Genomic DNA, 18059 nt, shown 5'->3' with positions numbered 1-18059 from the left:
TAAGACTCGTGAGGCCCAATAGCCCAATGGGTATGGTCCCTAAGATAGGAAGGTATAAAAAGTCAAGGTTCTGTTTATTTTGTAACATCACATTTTTGAATAGAACAGAACCCTAATCTCTCCTGCTTCCCATTGCTAGAGAGAATCCAGTGACAGTGGTTACCCTCCTCAGCCTTAGAACATCCATACATCTTCAACCAAAATCAGAAATGGATTCGGGTATGTTCCATGTGAATAAATGCATGTTTTAAATGGAATTGATAAATATATATACCCTGCATATGTTTTGGTGATAATGGAGATCAAAGATAAATTTTAACAGTTTGAACCTAGAAGCATTCAGCATTCCTCCAGTACCCTGCAGACAGTTATTTGACACGCAACAGCAAATTTTCATATTAAACTTCAGTGCCCACCTTATCATAAATTAATTCAGAAATTTACAGGAAAAGTAACGTCAAACACCTATAAGAGAGACTTTTACAGAATAAGAATAATAATTACAAGTAGTTTTTTCCAATCCAGTATATTACAGACGTCCACATGAAATTAGATGGAAATTCTGAAACTGCAGGAACATGTAGTGAAATCCCCCTTATGGCCTGGGCCCGACCATAGCATTCCCTTGGGAATGCCTAAGAGCCCTTCTTTCGTTTATATATTTTTGCACAAATCATGTACACCAGCAAGTTCAGGAAACTGAGACCAGCCAAGAGCCAGAAGTAGTAATCAAGATGGCCCTTATTCAGGTTATCTGGAATCCATCCCGTCTTCCCGTCCTCAGTTGTCAAGGTGGTCACAACAGTCAGAATAAATGCGCTAAGATAATTCCCCAAGGAAGTTGTTAAGAGTGACAATGCACTACACAGGCTCCGCATGGCATCGGGTGATTGGTCATAGAAGAACTCAAGCTGCCCAATGAATGTAAATACTTCTGCAGCACCCAACAAGAAATATTGTGGTATTTGCCATAAGATGCTAAGTGGTACAGCAACATCTTCATCAACCAAATCAAGGGCTGTTGCAAGCTGCAATCTCTTAATCTCTACCAAAGCAGCAGCTGACATGCAAAGGACTGAAAGGAAGAGGCCAATTCCCATCCTCTGTAACTCCGAGAAGCCCCTTTCCTTACCAGTAAATTTCCTTGCAATTGGTACAAGGATCCTGTCATAGACAGGGACCCAGAAAATGACACTGATGACATCAAAAGTGGAGAGAGAGGCAGGGGGAATGGTGAAGGATCCAATGTTTGTGTCCATGACCATCCCCTGCTCCACAAACATGGTAGACATTTGTGCATAAACAGCAGAAAAGACAATTCCAGTAGCCCAGATTGGAAACATACGAATCAGGATCTTCAGTTCTTCCACCTGTGTGACAGTGCAGAGATTCCAGGGGTTAGAGAAGTCTCCACTTTTGATTTCAGCATCTGAAATTACAGCAGCTTTGTCAAGGCACCTGCAGTGGAAATAAGATTTAATTATTATTTTTTTCTGGGGCAGCATTTAGATTGCTACTGAAGATGACAATAACTTTCAGCACAAGAGATCATTATAAGAGCTAATGGAATTTAAACCCAAAGAGAGACATCATTTGCTTATAGTTCTCTAGTCCTGGAAAAAGGAAAAGAAACTCATAAAAGTGCAAAATCAAGAAGCCAAGCTAACTCGACATGCACCAAAAGTCTCCATACGATATTTAATCCTTCAAGAGCCTTCCAATTCAAGTGACACATGTCCTCCAAAAAGGTATACATGTCAGTGTGCACAGTATATGAATTATATTATTGTTGTTTCCTCCTAGCTAAGATGAGATAATTTGATTGGGAATCATTAGCTTCAGTTTAAATCTAGGAGCACAACACAATCAAAAGAAGAGGAAGGAAAGAATATGAAATTTTTAACAAGAAAGTTTGCTTGTGTTAATCACAGAAGCACTAGAAGTGACTATGTGGCTTAAGTTTGTACAACCATGGAAGAAAAAAGTTTCAGAAAAAAGGGCATCTGGACATCCAATTGAAATTAAATCATTCAACTCCATATTGCTTTACATGGCAACTGCAATGAGCCCAAAATGTTTAGAGCACTCTGAATCCATTAGCTTCTCTCAAAAAATTTTCATGACGCTACCAAAAAGTTTTAGTTGACATTATCAAATTATATTTTGGGATAGAATGGGAGATGGTGGTCTTGTGCAGTTAACTCAGTGGTTGACTAACTCAGGTTCCATTTACATATACTTCTGCTTTTGCTAATTTAAAAAAAAATGGAAGTTTAAATGTTTTTTCAATAATGTTTTCAATCTTTATGAACAGTAAATATGTTCTATGGTTTATAATGTTGTTTGTTGTTTGTTGTTTTCAAAGTTAAAAACAAAACATGTATGGTAATTATTGGTTTCTTTTCCAATGGTCAATGGTGAAGCTTCCATGTAGTTTGTTTAAAGAATTTGACAATCAAAAAAGTTTTGATACCTTCATTTTTTTCTAAGTTTTGCTACCAAATTTTGAAAACAAAAAGTAAAGGCTACTCAATGGACATGATTTTTTTCCCTAAATTTTAGAAACAAAAATTTAAAAACAGAAGTGCAACCAGACCAACCTTTATTTAACAAGATTAAGCAGAATAAAATTCAAAATAAACAGAGGAAAACAAAACCTGAATGCAAATAGCTATAAGAACAAAAGGGATGTTTAAAGTTGCAAAAATTGCCATAGAACCAGACTTATAAGTCATGCCATGAAACTATCAAAGAATAATGGAAGAATTTGATCTAGACAAAGCACAGATAGAGTTGAAGGACAGCCAAGGATTCACAAACCTGACACAAAACAGTTGGAATTTAAGAATGTTGCACTATCGACATCAATTTTATCTTCCATTGTCATTTTATGGATCATGGATGGCCAAGTTGAAAACAATGGAGTCATTTCTACTCTAAAAATAAAAAGTGGATTTGAATGTACCATGGAGATCAAATCATTCCACATGTTCAACGTAAAAATTCAAATAACCCAATATGTTTTAGTCACATTGAGTTTTTCTTAATACTATCTTAAAATAAGACCATTCACATGACTAACTAGTGCGTTTAAATGCCAAATACATAAAAAGATCTGATTTCCATGGGTTATCCAAAACAATACCTATTAAAAAAAAAGGGTTATCCAAAACACCACCTAGATCTGTATACAAGAAAAAATGTATTTATAAGCAAGGTAATGGGCTATTGCAATAACAAAAGAAAATTGATGTAAATATAAGAAGCAATAGTTCAAGATGGAGAAAAGAAATTGAAAGCAAGAATATTAACGAAGAAAATTACTTTAGCTCATTGCTGTGCTCCAGTTTCCGACTTCCTTCGATTGCAGAGTTCTTGTCCGGTGTTTCATACAGGAGATTGCTATCTTTTGGGACCTCTAGCTTCCACTTGCGGAATGATGCAACCAATACCTGGCACATTCTTGTAATAGGGCTTCCCCCTGGTTTTTGGAATCTATAGAGTGGTGTACCAGAAAAGAAACTTGCAATAGCAATGCCCATAAACAATGCAGGAATGCCAAACCCTAGGCCCCAGCCAGCATTGTCTTGAATCCAAACAAGAAAACTACTTGACACAAGAGCACCAATATTGATAGAAAAATAAAACCAATTGAAGAAGGAACCCTTCTTTACCCTTTCTTTAGGGTCAGTATCATCAAACTGATCCGCCCCAAAGGATGAAACACATGGTTTGATCCCGCCAGTTCCTAGTGCAATCAGATAGAGCCCAAAGAAGAATACTGCATACTGAGCTGTGGTAGCCGGAGGGCATACTGAACCCACACAATCAGCAGGCTTGAATGCAGGAACTGTTGCTGAGAGAGTCAATGTACACATACCCTGTACAAAGTAAAATATTTATGTTACCTACAGAACAAGAAATTAAGACATTTAGACATAAACAACCAATTCTAATGAAAAGAAGGCAAAATATAGGATTCCAGAGAAGGAAAAATGCATGAAGGATAGCATCAACTTTCTCACTGGAACTAGCAAAAGTGTATTAACACTGTCCATCTCAGCTCTCAGGTCCAAAGCCTTACCCAACTATCACCAAAGCTATCATCATAAAGGCCTAATAATACTCAAGTAGTCTGCGATGATGAAACAATTCCATTCCAGACATCAATTTCAACATTTTGGAAATATGGTCTTACACATTTCCTTCTCTTCCAACAAAGGACACACAGAAATATTGAGATAAACATACTGTAATTAATATTTCTAAAACAGGAAGAGGATGTGGCATGACAAGCAGCACAAAGAAAATCTTTGTCCTTAGAATTTCCTTCTCCTATTTCCTTTGCACTCATTGGTAGCCTTTAGTTTAATATTTTCACTTAAATCTTGTTATGCTTCCAAAGCACACCGTATTCAAGTGATGTAATCAGGCCCAACACCATCATACCATGTTCTTAGAAAATAGTATACTGCAAGCTTACTCCAGCTCCATTTGTAACCATACTGGTCCATTTTCCAAGTGAGATTGGGCTAAATGGGTTCTAGAATTCCAAGGTACATAAGGGCTATGTCTAATCAAGCTTGTAAATGCCACATCTACACACTAATCGAGCTTATAAGTTTCAGTTTGGCATCAACTCCTTCCCCAGAAAAATTGGAATGACAACAGTACACGAATTTCAAATTTCTTCCGACATTCTACAATCAATTGGGACATTTATATTGAGACAAATCAAAACAAATGAATTCCTGAAATACTAAGTTTCTGAGACTAGGCAGATATTGGAACAAAATGCCTTCAAATTCATCAAAACTTGGAAACCTGGCTCCAGGATAATTTCATCAGAATTATCTCCATAAATAATTAAATAGCTGCTAATCTTGCAGAATTCCAGTACTGTGCTGTAGATAGTTGTTCCACGAACTGTTAACCTTATCTTCTCATAATATTGCTAGTGTCTAGTATTACCTTGGAGGTTAAAATATATGTATACACACAAACACCCACATACAAAGTTGAGCATTAAATGTTGAGGATGACAAACTGCATAGCAGGATGAATCAAGGGGTGATGGAACTCAGGCTTATCATGTGGCAAAATTCAGTAGTTCACAGAACAATGAAATAAAAAATGAAAACTAGCAAGCTCAATTCTCGTTTGTTTGAATGATTTAAGGACACATGTTAAAGTTCTTTAATGAATTTCTTATCTGTAATTGAAAATAAGACAAGAAGAGAAAATGAGGAATTTAGTTAGTATTTACGATGAAGTATATTGTGGAGAAAGCAGCGATTGTCCAATATCTTCCACAATAGGCATCTGCTAAGACAGCCCCAATGAGGGGAGTAAGGTAGCAAGTGCCTTGCCAAGTGGTAACATTTCTTGCAGCAGAGACATTTCCTTCATGTAGTTTGCTGGTTAGGTAAGTAACAAGATTAGTTGCAATCCCATAGTATGCTAAACGTTCACAACATTCAGTACCTGCACTTTATGTTACAACTGTTAGAAGCAGTATAGATTTTCAGATAAATGAAAAGAAAATAAAGAAGTAAGATAGATTACCAAGAATGAAGGGACATGCTCTCCAGTTTCCAGTGTTGCTCCTCAGAACAGGCTTCCCATGAATGTCAACTGAGCCATCTCCTGTGTGCAGATCGCTGTTTTCATTCTGAAGATATAAAATGAACCACCCAACGCATGAGACATAATGCAAAGATCCCAATTGTTTGGAAAATAAATCTTCGTGGTTTTTCTCACGCACACTGAGGAAATGCACATATATTCTGACGGAAAATAAAAGCATGAAAGTAGATTTATTTTAATATCATGGGCAATATCATAGAAGTTATCAACTAACCTTTAAATAATCCGGTCCCTTAGATCCATAAATGTATTACAATAGATGAGTTAGAAATAAGGATCCTCAAATATTTGGAATAAAATGTATAACATAATTCAAGTAGCTGCCTAGGCAAGTAGAAGGGCCATTGCATTTAGGCCTTTTAATGATACTGGCTCAAGTGCTGGCCCTGTAAAACCCAGTCAAAGGCCAATCAAACATGAGATTCGCACCACTCAGTCACTTAAAGAAACCATCGATGAGAAAGCCATATATGACAGATTGTCAGGGTGCAATCAAGTGCATATCATGGAAAACCATTATTGAGCTTTTCACCTAATTTTCCTGTATTGTAAATGGGGTTGCTACACAAGTTTTAACTTCAACTTGGGCCACAACTTTAGTCTTTTTTTGTAAGTCCACAAAAGCTAAATGGTTAGAACCATTGCATAAGATTATCACTAAAATTAATGGCATAAGACCTCTATAAGCCAGCAAAGCAACAAAGAAAAACAAGAGGGTTAGAGGTTATAGAGCTTGCAGCCATATCCATTTCGTTTGAAAAAAAAAGGCAGAGAGATGAAACACATGCATGATGAGAGCACTTGAACCCTCTATCATGTATTTCACCAGGAAAATAGAATCTCTCTCTCCTACTTTGCACCCTACAGACCAGGCTGTGGTTGTTTTTAGGTGAAAATAGACTGATGGCGATTTTTTTTTTTTTTTTGCTTTTTCGCCTGATGAGGCTCGATCCTAGAACCTCTCAGGTGCCCACCTTAATCTTTTGCCACATGAGCCAGGCCTCAAGGGCTCCAAAACAGGTTGTATTTGGATGCATAACAATAAAGACATCCTAACTCTTCTTTTCCCAAGTTCTTAATCATCCTTACACCAATCCACAGTCCATAACCATAATTCCCAATTATAGTGATGGATTTTCTAAAGATCCAGTTACCCTGGAAATTAATATGATTAAAATTGAGTACTTTCATTCTTAAATAATCCAAAAGGCCACTAGTTTGTTTCAGTGAAACATATAGATATGGAATCAAAAGGCAAGAAGCATACAAAATTTAGTCCAATTTCGAAAGGTTGCCCACATTCATACATTCTGAAACTTTTGCCAAAAAGCAAGCCCCATTCTTTCAATATTCCCTCAAGTAGATTAAACCTAAACATTCTATACTACACCATGAAAGTTGGAACTCCATCTGCTATTCACAAGGGAAGCCTTCCTGTATAATGATATTTTATTCTTAAAATTTACACATCTAATCCTAATTTTATAAGATTATTTTAGGTTTATAGTTATTTTAAATCTTATTCTTAAAATTATTAACTTGAATTGAATACTTTTAATCAAAGTCAACATTTTATTTTAACAACCTTCTTATATCGTCATTATAGAAAAAATTGTAACATAACCTTAAATACTACATTTAGAATTATTATTCAATATTTTCTCTTATTGCAGTAAAAAAAAAAAAAAAAAAAAACAGAATAAAATGCACAATAGAATTAGAAGAATATACTCAAATAAAAACAATTTAAGTTAGACTTGATTATATATAATCCAGTCGCAACACAAGTTATTCACTAGTTGTAACAAGGAACAAGGACTATGTGCACCGAGCCAATAGCCACTAGCAAGCACAAGATGCCCGCTTCAAAGTCATGCTGCAACTGCAACAGATTGCTGTAAGACGATGGCCAAATTTCAGAACCTTTATGCTGCTTTCAAAGCAGCAATAAAAAAGAAAAAGGAAAATGAGAAGGAAAATTGAAATTTTATTAAGATACAATTCGTTTTTTCTGTTTTGCTGGGTTTTTTTTTAAAACAAAAAAGTACAAAATGATAATACAAAAATCAGGTAAAAACTTTTTCAAAGATTTGATTTTTCTATATATCACCTAATATTCTCGGCTAGGAGAACAAGCAAATAATCGACTGCGTAAGTGGAAATTATTATTATCCTAGAAAATCAGAGCAGAGAAGGCAAATGTTTGACCTAATTTTTCTCTTCTTTTCTCAAATTTCTCGGCAACCAAACAGAGAATTGTAGATGGATCGTATCTACTGCTTAACCATACATGATCATAAACCAAAATACCAATAGGACTATTAAAACAATCCGGGACAGAATTTCTTGAATATTCAATACAACACACAGCTTCTGATGCTGAGCGCACTCAATGGATGCCCTAACCTCAGCCATTTGAGACATAAGTCAATTTCCAAAGTTAACAAATATGCATCAAAGATAAGAAGATGATTGAGAGGGAACCTGCAGAAGTCCAGTCTCCAAGAGCGATCTAACCTCCTCCTCCTCCTGAGAACCCATCCCTGACTCTGCAGATTGAAAACACAAACAACCTATGAAAATGGCTAAGGCGGAACAGTCTTCCTGTATTCCGATCCGTAAAAAGGGGGATTTCGCTCAACCCGCTATACTCGTCAAACTTTGAAGTTGAAACGAAACTGAGAAGTCTAAGATGAGGTTTGGCACAACCCGAATCCCAAGTTTTCCTTGTCCTATTCCTTTTTATTCAATCAAGGTTCAAATGTACTTAGGCACAAAAATTAATTAAAATGTATATATAATTTAATTACTCTCATTAATCAGATTTTTCGTAGGTAATTAAGAGATTAGATTGCGAGCCTTCCTTCTTGAATAAATGACATAATTGACATTGGGAGATTAGGCGTGAATGGATCGTCTACCAAGGGCAAGTCGTCTAGCTTGCGTAATCCGTTACGGGCTTCTAAGAAAGGTGTTGCGCTGGCTTCCATCCATTCACCCACGTGGAGATTCCATCCGGGCGCGTTATCCACAATTAAACCCCGTTTGGAATCTTATGGGGAGAGCCGGAGAGGTTGAATTTCTAAAAAATACTTTTATTAAATATAATTATAATATTTTGAAAAACTTTAATTAAATAAAAAATTATTTTAAAATACGTCTTTTCTGGACAAATCTTGGACTTATAAATTATAATTAAAAATTATATCAAATATTTTTAATTTTTTTTTTTGATAATGATTTTAAAAAGGTTTTTAATATTTTTAATATTTAAAAAATTTTATCATTTAAATATTAAAAATATTTTCTAAAATTATTGTCATAAATTTCAAAATAAAGACGAAAATAATCATTTCAATAACATTTAAGGGGTTATTAAACTATAGAAATAATCTCTATTTGGGAAAATTCACTCACAGTTTTTTAAAACAAAAAAAAAAACATTTTTCTTGTGAAAATATCTTGAAATAAATGTTTTCCTTCTTATCTTTAATAGAAGCATTTTTAAATATGATATTGATATTTTACGAAATCTTTTAATCCAAATAATCATAATTGTTAGAGAATAGAGAGTCAGACTAATATTAAGTACAAAAATTTCATTAGACACGAAAAAAACGTGCTCAAAGTCAAAATAAAAGTTACCGGGGAAGCAATAGTTGTTTTAAATTTGTTATTAGGTTGCTTTTTAATTCATAAGGTTGCAAAATATTGAAAATAACAATTCAAGGCAAGGGTCATAAATTCTAAAAATAACTGATTCTGGGATTACTCTATCTGATTTTATTGGTTGGAAATATCATGAATTCAAAGTAGGATTCAATTTTATTATTATTTTCATACTTAGTTTTTCAAAAAAAAAAAAAACCTTCACCCAAAATTAAAGATGAAAACAAAAGTGGATGAGGAAGAATTAAACATTAGTTGATTTATCAAGAATTTGTTATGTACTCAAGATGAAAATAAGTATTTTTTTCAATGAGGTTAGAATTTGAAATTTTCTGAAATATTAAGAGTGAGTTTTGACAGTATTCTTATTTGAAATATTTTGAAGACAATCACATATATAAAGTTTTTTTTAGAAAACATTACAAATTATTTTTCAATATTATAAATAATTTTTTAAAATTTTATAAGTGTTTCATAAATTTTATCAAACACTTGGAGTTTATTTGATAACTATTTTTTAAAATAATTTTATGTTCTCCAAAAAAACGATACCGTTTAATTTTAAAAAGCAATGTCATTTTAAAACAAGATCGGTTCAGTTTTCAAGAGAAGAATATTTTAGGTTTTTTCTAGTTTCTACCTTTGGCACATACATTATAATTATTCGACTCTTGATGTAAGTAGGAATGGCAACGGGGCGGGTTCGGGACGGGTCGCCCCCATCCCAACCTCGCCCCGTTTAGCAAAACCAATTTCCATCTCCGTCTCGTTTAACCCGCCCCACCCCACCCCATTTAGCCTTTTTTTTTTTAAAAAAAAAATTACTTTAAAAAATTTTAATTATATTAAAATAAATATATTTTATAAATAATAAAATTATTATATTTTTTATAACTTATTTTATTAAAAAAATTTATTATTATCTATATATTAAAAATAGTAAAATTAAATTTTAAATTAAATTATTTTTAAAATTAAATTAAATTAAATTTATATGTAAACGGGGCGGGGCGGGGCAGGATGGGGCAATACCCGAACCCGCCTCGGGTTAAAAAAAAAAATTTCATACCCGTCCCAAACCCGTTTAATAAATTTTAACCTCATCCCACTAGGGGCAGGGCGAGGTGAGTACCCGAAAAAACCCGTCCCGTTATCATCCCTAAATGTAAGGTGAAGGCAAGTGAAGAATAGAATGGAAAGAGAAAAACATAAGTAATATTACCATGAAGTGAGTTCTTTGAGTGTTTCATTCTTTAGTTCTTCTCTTTCTTTCTTTTTTCTTTTTTTTTCCTTTCCTTTTTTTGTCATCATTTAGTTTAATTTTTGTCCTCATCTTTTATTCATTTTCTTCTCCATGATTTTCTCCTCATTTTTGCTATGAGAAAGACCTTGTTTTACATTAAAGGCTTTTGGTTTTCGCATAGAAAAATCAATTGCGTTATATAAAAGGGTTTTTTGGTAGCTATGTTAGTCTTTGTTAAGTCAAACCATAGGAGTATGGAGCTAACAACTAAGAGTATAAACCTCATATACATTATTAAATTCATTATTTTATATTTTTCTTTCAAGTTAGAATGAAAAATGTGGGCTATTAAAATGTGTTTTTAGAATTATTTAATTATCTTAGAGTCTTAGGTTTTTTTTTTTTTCCCTATAATTAACATTATTTTTAATTACACCAATACTTTTTTTATATATATATTTATTGAAGCTTGATATGGAAGAAAATTCTAAAGTGAAAGCTAATGATCCAAATTGGGATCATTGTGAAAAAGTTGACGAAGAAAAAAATAGGAGATTAAAATTGAAATGTTTACATTGTTTGAACTCTTATTGGGGTTGCATTTCTAGGATGAAAAATCATTTGGCGAGAAATCATAAAGAGGTTGCTCCTTGTACTAAGTGCAGCAAGGAGGTCACTAAATTTTTAAAAAATTTACTAAGTGATAGGAAGATAGAAGTAGATGTTCATGTTAAGGACAAAGATGACATACAAGTTGTTGAAGCTAGAAAAGACAAAATTGTAGCATCTTAGAATACCATTAATATCATGTTAAAGAAAAAAAAAAAACCGGGAAGATGCATGTCTAGGTATTTGTAAATGTCCTTATGCAAATGCTCTTCCTTTCAATTTGGTGAATGACTCATATTCTAAAGTAATGTTGGAATCTATTACTTCATTTGGAAAGAGGTTAAATCCCATTTCATATCATGAGGTAAGAGTTACATTAAAATAAAATGAAAATAATAAATAAGGATTTGTTAGAAAGTTACAAAATAGAATGGAAGAAAATCGATTGCACTCAGAATGTTTGGTGGATGGATTGATGGTTGCACTCATATTAAGCTTTTTGATAAATAGTCCAAAAATGATTGTTTTTCTAAAAAATATTGATACTTCGAACATCTCAAAAAATGCTAATAATTTGTTTGAACTCTTAGACATAATGGTAGATGATATTGGTGAAGAAAATGTTGTCCAAGTAGTAATTGATAGTGCTTCAACATATGTGAAAGTTGGGGAGATGTTAATGAGAAAAAGAAAACAATTGTTTTGGACTCCATGTGCCACCCATTGCTTAGACCTTAATTTAACAAATATCGAAGATCTTCCTATTCATAATTATACAATGTCTAAAACAAGAAAATTTACAATCTACATCTAGAGATATTCTTGGGTGCTAAATCTTATGAGGAAGCACACCAAGAAAAAAGAATCAATGAGAGCCGGTGTTACAAGATTTGCAACATCATATTTGACTTTGAGGTGCTTGCATAAGACTAAAATTGGATTAAGGGCAATGTTTGCTTCTAAGGAATGGCAAAAGAGCCAATACTCTAAGAAGGCAAATGACACAAAAGTTAGGGATATTATTCTAACTAATTAGATATTTTGGTCATTCATTAAATATCACTTGAAGTGAGTACTACCATTAGTGAAAGTGTTTAGACTTGTGGATGGGGATGTGAAACCTGCTATAGGATATATTTATGAAGCAATTGATAAGGCAAAGAAACAAATACGAAAAATCTTTCATGAGTGAAAAAAAAAAATTATCAACCTCTTTGGGATACTGTTGATAGAAGATGAGATATGCAATTGTATAAGCCCTTACATGCAACTACATATTATCTTAATCCAAAGTAAACATTTTATATAATTTGCACTCTCAGTATATTTGTCTCTTCTATAGTTGTTTTAGGTTTTTACTTTTAATAAATAAATTTTTATTTATAATGTAGATTTCATTATTTTCTTGGTTTTAATGTGAATTATGATATTAAAATGGGGCCTATGGAACTATTCAACGAATGTATCCTCCTATGACAAGAGAAAAAATGGATAGACAATTAAATATCTTCCATAAAATTGACAAGACATTCGAAATAGGCATTACAATTCGAATAAGGAATAAAAAAACAACTAGGTAAATTTAATTTAAGTAGTAAATTATATAAATAAAATGATATGAAACAATGTGTTAATTAAATAATTATAGTAATTAATAATGTGATTTTAAATTTTGATAGCATTGTGGTGGGGATCTTTTAGAGAATGTTGTGTAGAGTTGCAACAACTTTCCATTCGCATCATTAGCCTAATTTGTAGTACCATGAGTTGTGAAAGAAATTGGAGTACATTTGATTAAGTATGAAATATAATGCAAATTTATATTTATTGTGAACAAGAACCATCAAAATTTGATTTGTAGGGTTTTTAAAATAATCAAATCTTTAAATAAGTGCATTGTAAGAAAAGAAATCGATTAAAACAATAAAGGTTGAATGCACTTGTTTTTGTTAAGTACAATAGAGAGTAAAACTTATGATCCAATTTCACTATTAGATATAGAATCTGATAATGAGTGGATTTACTAAAGAGAAGATGCAGTATTATCCAAAGACATTACATAGATAAATGTTAGTGAATGTTTTGACATTGAAAAAGGAAAAGGTATCTGAAAAATGAAGAGAGCTAAGAATCAAGAAACATATAATATGAGTATGAAGTTTATTTTAATTAATATTTCATGCTTTCATTTAGCCACATTGGTTATATTACTTATCTGTAGGACCTAGAGATCTTACAATGGACCAAAAAACTAAAGGAAAGGAAAAACTTATAGAAGGCAATGATGAAGATGAAGATGAAGCATTACAAGAAGTTGAAGAAAAGAGATGAAGTGAAGAATCATTGGCTTCTGAGTATGATAATAGTGATACTATTAATGATATTAATGATTGAGAATTGAGATTGGAAAATGCTCAATGTATAGGAAGTTTTTGGTGATTTGGAACTTATATAACTTATTTTTCTATACTTCTTACTTGATACTTTTGGTTATCTTATAGATTTATATGATACTAAAGAAATGAATAGAGTTTTTTTTTTTTTTTTGGAACATTGCATATATGCTAGCATATTAAGTCATCTCATCTTATGGATAATTAATAATGGGTAAGTTGAAAACCAGTGACACGTATTTTAGAGAAGCAAATAGATGCGTCTACTACATGGCTCCTTTTGGTCATGATACTATCTAAATATATGTAACTTATATTTTTATTTCAAGAGTATAATTTCTAACTTTTTTGAAAATTATGTTTGACATTTTGAATCTCGCCTTGATCTGGGTGAAAATTCCAAAGAACTCAGAGGAAGCGTTCTGTTAGTCTTTTGGATAGATTTGGAATGCGACCAATGTTTCTTTCTAAAATGGGAATAGATGAATCCTGCTTTGTTTTCTTGAGGCTGTTGGTAAAAGTAGTTGCTTTAATTCCAAGTTAGAGGGCAGGAATTGTAACAGGATCCAGAAATTTAAGAAAAAGTATGGTCCGTGGATTGGGAAAAAGCAGAGTAGATTCCGATCAGAATAAATTTGGATAATGAAAACAAAACCCTTCTGAAAAAATTTGTGAAGTCTCTGCCCTCCCTTAAAATTCATACTAGCTTAGCCCTTCAGTTTAAACCCATGTCGTACATCAGTATATGTAAGACTTCGGATTCAAGAAGCACAAAGTCCAATGGCAAAAGAGAACGTATGTTGCCTAAGTTCCAAGTAATTGGAATTCAAGATTCTGTTGAGTTGAAGAGAGTTACTCACACTGGATATGGGTAAACTATCCTTTAAGGTAAGTTCAACAGGGTGGGTTGGTATGCCTAATGAAATAGTAAGTAGCTTTTATGGAAATCCTTGTTTGAAAGAAATCCCACACATTCCCAGAAAGGAACACATGTGGAATTGGTGGCTTCAAGAAGAACCAAGAGGTAGATAACACGATTTCCAGCACTTAAAGCAATATTGGGGCAGTAAGTTAAGTACAAAAGAATCTTGTCTAGATCTACCCTTGTTGTGCAGTTTGCTTGAGTCATGGCACTTGGTATAAATTCATATTCAATCAGTTTGTTCACATACACCATTCCAAAGACTGTCGAAACTTGAAACCAAGGATGGTTCTCTCAGTTGTTCAGGGGTGCGAAGAAGAATCATCCAGCGTTGTTAGCTCAGTTTTTGCATCAAGATATGTTCAGGACCCACCTCCAAGGTTTGAATTCTATCCATGTATAGAGTTTGATAATTCGCTACTGTTGTTGTACTGAGAAAATTGGTGTTCAGGTATAAGATGCCGGAGAAATCGATTCCAAAAGAAGCAGCATACCAGATAGTACACGATGAATTACTATTAGATGGTCTTCCCAGGCTTAACTTGGCTACATTCGTCACCACATGGATGGAACCTGAGTGTGATAAGCTGATGGCAGAAGCCATCAACAAGAATTATGTAGACATGGATGAATACCCAGTCACAACTGAGCTTCAGGTAAGACTCAGAGAGGTCGAGGGTGTATATGTTTACATGTGTATGTGTGTGTTTGCTTACAATGGAATCAAACAGTGTTCTTATTTTTTCTGTTCATTTTTGTTCCAAGAATCGGTGCGTGAACATGATTGCAAAACTTTTCAACGCTCCATCAGCTGATCAGACAAAACAAGCAGTTGGAGTTGGGACAGTGGGATCCTCAGAGGCAATGATGTTGGCCGGATTGGCATTCAAGAAGAAGTGGCAAAACAAGAGAAAGGCGCAAAAGAAACCTTTTGACAAGCCTAATATTGTTACTGGTGCCAATGTTCAGGTAGGCATATATATGCCCTGAATCCAAATTAATAAATTGGAAGTGCTTATTCAGGTCATACACAAGCTTTAATCCCTTCCCTTTTGGCCTTTTTTTACATAGGTTTGTTGGGAGAAATTTGCAAGATACTTTGAAGTGGAGTTGAAGGAAGTGAAACTAAGAGAAGGGTACTATGTGATGGACCCGGTGAAAGCGGTGGAGATGGTGGATGAGAACACCATCTGTGTTGCAGCTATCCTGGGTTCTACCTTCAATGGTGAATTTGAAGATGTCAAGCTCTTGAACACTCTCCTTACTCAAAAGAACAAGAGAACTGGGTCAGAGCCTGCCTAGCCTCCTATTATATTACAGTCATTACTTGTGTGTGATACAGAATCATGTAGTTATAATAATTGCTTCTGCTTTGCGCACAGGTGGGACACCCCAATTCATGTGGATGCAGCCAGTGGAGGATTTGTGGCTCCTTTTTTATACCCAGAACTGGAATGGGATTTCCGGCTACCTTTGGTGAAGAGCATCAATGTCAGCGGCCACAAATACGGCCTTGTCTACGCTGGAGTTGGGTGGGCCATTTGGAGGAGCAAAGAGGAATTGCCTGAAGAACTCATCTTCCACATAAACTACCTTGGTGGTGATGAACCCACCTTCACCCTCAACTTCTCCAAGGGCAAGTAGAACTGCAAATTAACAGTGTGTGATTAAAATACATGAAGCAAGCACATTCATACTCATAACGAAACTTGTGGACAATGCAGGGTCCAGTCAGGTTATTGCACAATACTACCAGTTCTTGCGCATGGGCTTTGAGGTAAACTAGAACAACCCCAAACTGCTGCACTTCTTTTCCGATCTATTGATCAGATATTACTATTGTTTGGGTAGCTAACTAACTATAGAATATTGAATGAATCGAATTCATATTGATCAGATATTAATATTGTTTGGGTAGCTAACTAACTATAGAATATTGAATGAATCGAATTCATATTGATCAGATATTAATATATGATCATCAAACTCCATAATTTTCATTTACTTTAAATGCGTGACAGGGATACAAGAAAGTGATGAGCAACTGCATGGAAAGTGCGAGGATACTTCGAGAGGGATTGGAGAAAACAGGGCGTTTCCAAATAATTTCAAAGGAGAAAGGAGTACCCGTCGTGGCCTTTGCATTCAAGGGTAACGATCGTAAAAACTTGGCATTCGGATTATCAAAAGCCTTGAGGAACTACGGGTGGATTGTTCCAGCTTACACGATGCCAGCCAATGCGGAGAATGTCACGGTCCTTCGGGTGGTTGTTCGTGAGGACTTTGGGCGGCAGCTGGTTGAGAAGTTGCTTTTCCACATTGGAGTTGCGTTGAAGGAGGTCACGGATGCAGCAAGTAGTGTTCCAATGATAAGACTTACAGTGGAAATGAAGGCAGATGAGAGTGAAATGAATGCAGGTGAGGGAACTCTACACATACCGGCGGCTTCAGTGCACTGGAAGCATGATAAACCCGAAACTGTTGACACTCAAGTGCCCATAATGGATGGTAAAACTAAAGGGGTTTGCTGAATGTGAAGTTGATTTAATGATTGGTGCTTGGTGTTTCGTATGTAATAAAGCTTTCCCAAGCTTAATAAAATCAATATGGTAAACATCCATTATTGGACTTGCTATGCCTCTAATCCATATTTTGAAAGAAGTGAGTCACTTTTTCAAAACAAGGATGACATTTTCTTGTATTTGTAATTTTAAAAAATATAGAGGTTACTTTTACAAAATAATAAATATCTTGACTTTGTGACCAAAACATTCCTTTGTTATTCTCAAAGCTACGAAACATACTTTTAACTCATATCTTCTTGTATAACACATTCACATAAAAAAATTTTATTATAGGTATTTTATAATTGGAAATTAGTATTTTGTCCAAATACTTTGATGAATTCCTTGGTTGATAAGTAAGGGCCAAAAATATAATTTTGAATAAGTATAATTTTATCCAAAGTTTGAAATATTTTTATGCATAACTACCATTCAAACATTCTTGATGGATGACATTAGTCTTGATGGATAACATTAGTCTCCATTAAGGATAAAAATATTGATTTTTATTGAATGAGAATGACATTTAGGTACTTTTCCCACCTCGTCTTTAATGAGATGTGTTTGGAATTAAATAAATGAATTAGAGGTTTGAAAATTTTCTTTAGAACTTATGCGGTTTACATATCATTTTGTTCCACCTCCCCTACTACAAGTATATATATAATTAAATTAAGGGGGAGTGCTTTACACCTTGACTGAGCATTTAAAACTTTGACATTTTACCACTTAAACTTATTAAATATTAACACTTTGACTCCAATTACAAATCCTTCATAAAATTATAAAAGATATTAATCTTTTTAAATATTTAAATTAAAAAACAGTATATTTATAGTAAATTTAACCAAAGATATATATTAAAAATCTAATAAAATTATTATATATTCCTTTAATAGAACTATATTCATTCATTTAAAAAATGAAAACTACTTTTATTTCAACATAACATATTGAATAAAACATGAAATCTTTTCAAAATATTAAACATCAAATACTACTTTCAATAAAAA

At 33.7% G+C, this 18059-nt stretch overlaps 2 protein-coding genes across 2 annotated transcripts; one reads left to right on the top strand and one right to left on the bottom strand.

Moving 5' to 3' along the window:
- Window positions 1–390: 390 nt before the first annotated feature.
- LOC100255930 (protein NRT1/ PTR FAMILY 8.3) lies at window positions 391–8523 on the bottom strand. Its single transcript, XM_002285238.5, has 5 exons — window positions 8131–8523; window positions 5566–5671; window positions 5267–5484; window positions 3325–3881; window positions 391–1458 (listed from the first exon to the last, which is right to left on the bottom strand). Exons 1-5 carry the CDS (start codon window positions 8185–8187, stop codon window positions 636–638), a joined length of 1761 nt encoding a protein of 586 aa, XP_002285274.1. The 5' UTR covers window positions 8188–8523; the 3' UTR covers window positions 391–635.
- Window positions 8524–14722: 6199 nt separating this feature from the next.
- On the top strand, window positions 14723–17110 carry LOC100261008 (glutamate decarboxylase 4). The gene is made up of 7 exons (XM_002285232.5): window positions 14723–14862; window positions 14934–15138; window positions 15248–15451; window positions 15554–15768; window positions 15865–16118; window positions 16207–16259; window positions 16504–17110. The coding sequence occupies exons 1-7, from the start codon at window positions 14768–14770 to the stop codon at window positions 17011–17013; spliced, it is 1536 nt and encodes a 511-aa protein (XP_002285268.1). The 5' UTR covers window positions 14723–14767; the 3' UTR covers window positions 17014–17110.
- The last annotated feature ends 949 nt before the right edge of the window (window positions 17111–18059 follow it).

This window comes from Vitis vinifera, chromosome 1 (assembly GCF_030704535.1).
Source record: "Vitis vinifera cultivar Pinot Noir 40024 chromosome 1, ASM3070453v1".
NCBI lineage: Eukaryota > Viridiplantae > Streptophyta > Magnoliopsida > Vitales > Vitaceae > Vitis > Vitis vinifera.
The sequence above is the reverse complement of the archived record's forward strand: the minus strand, read 5'-3'. Positions and strand labels throughout refer to the sequence as shown.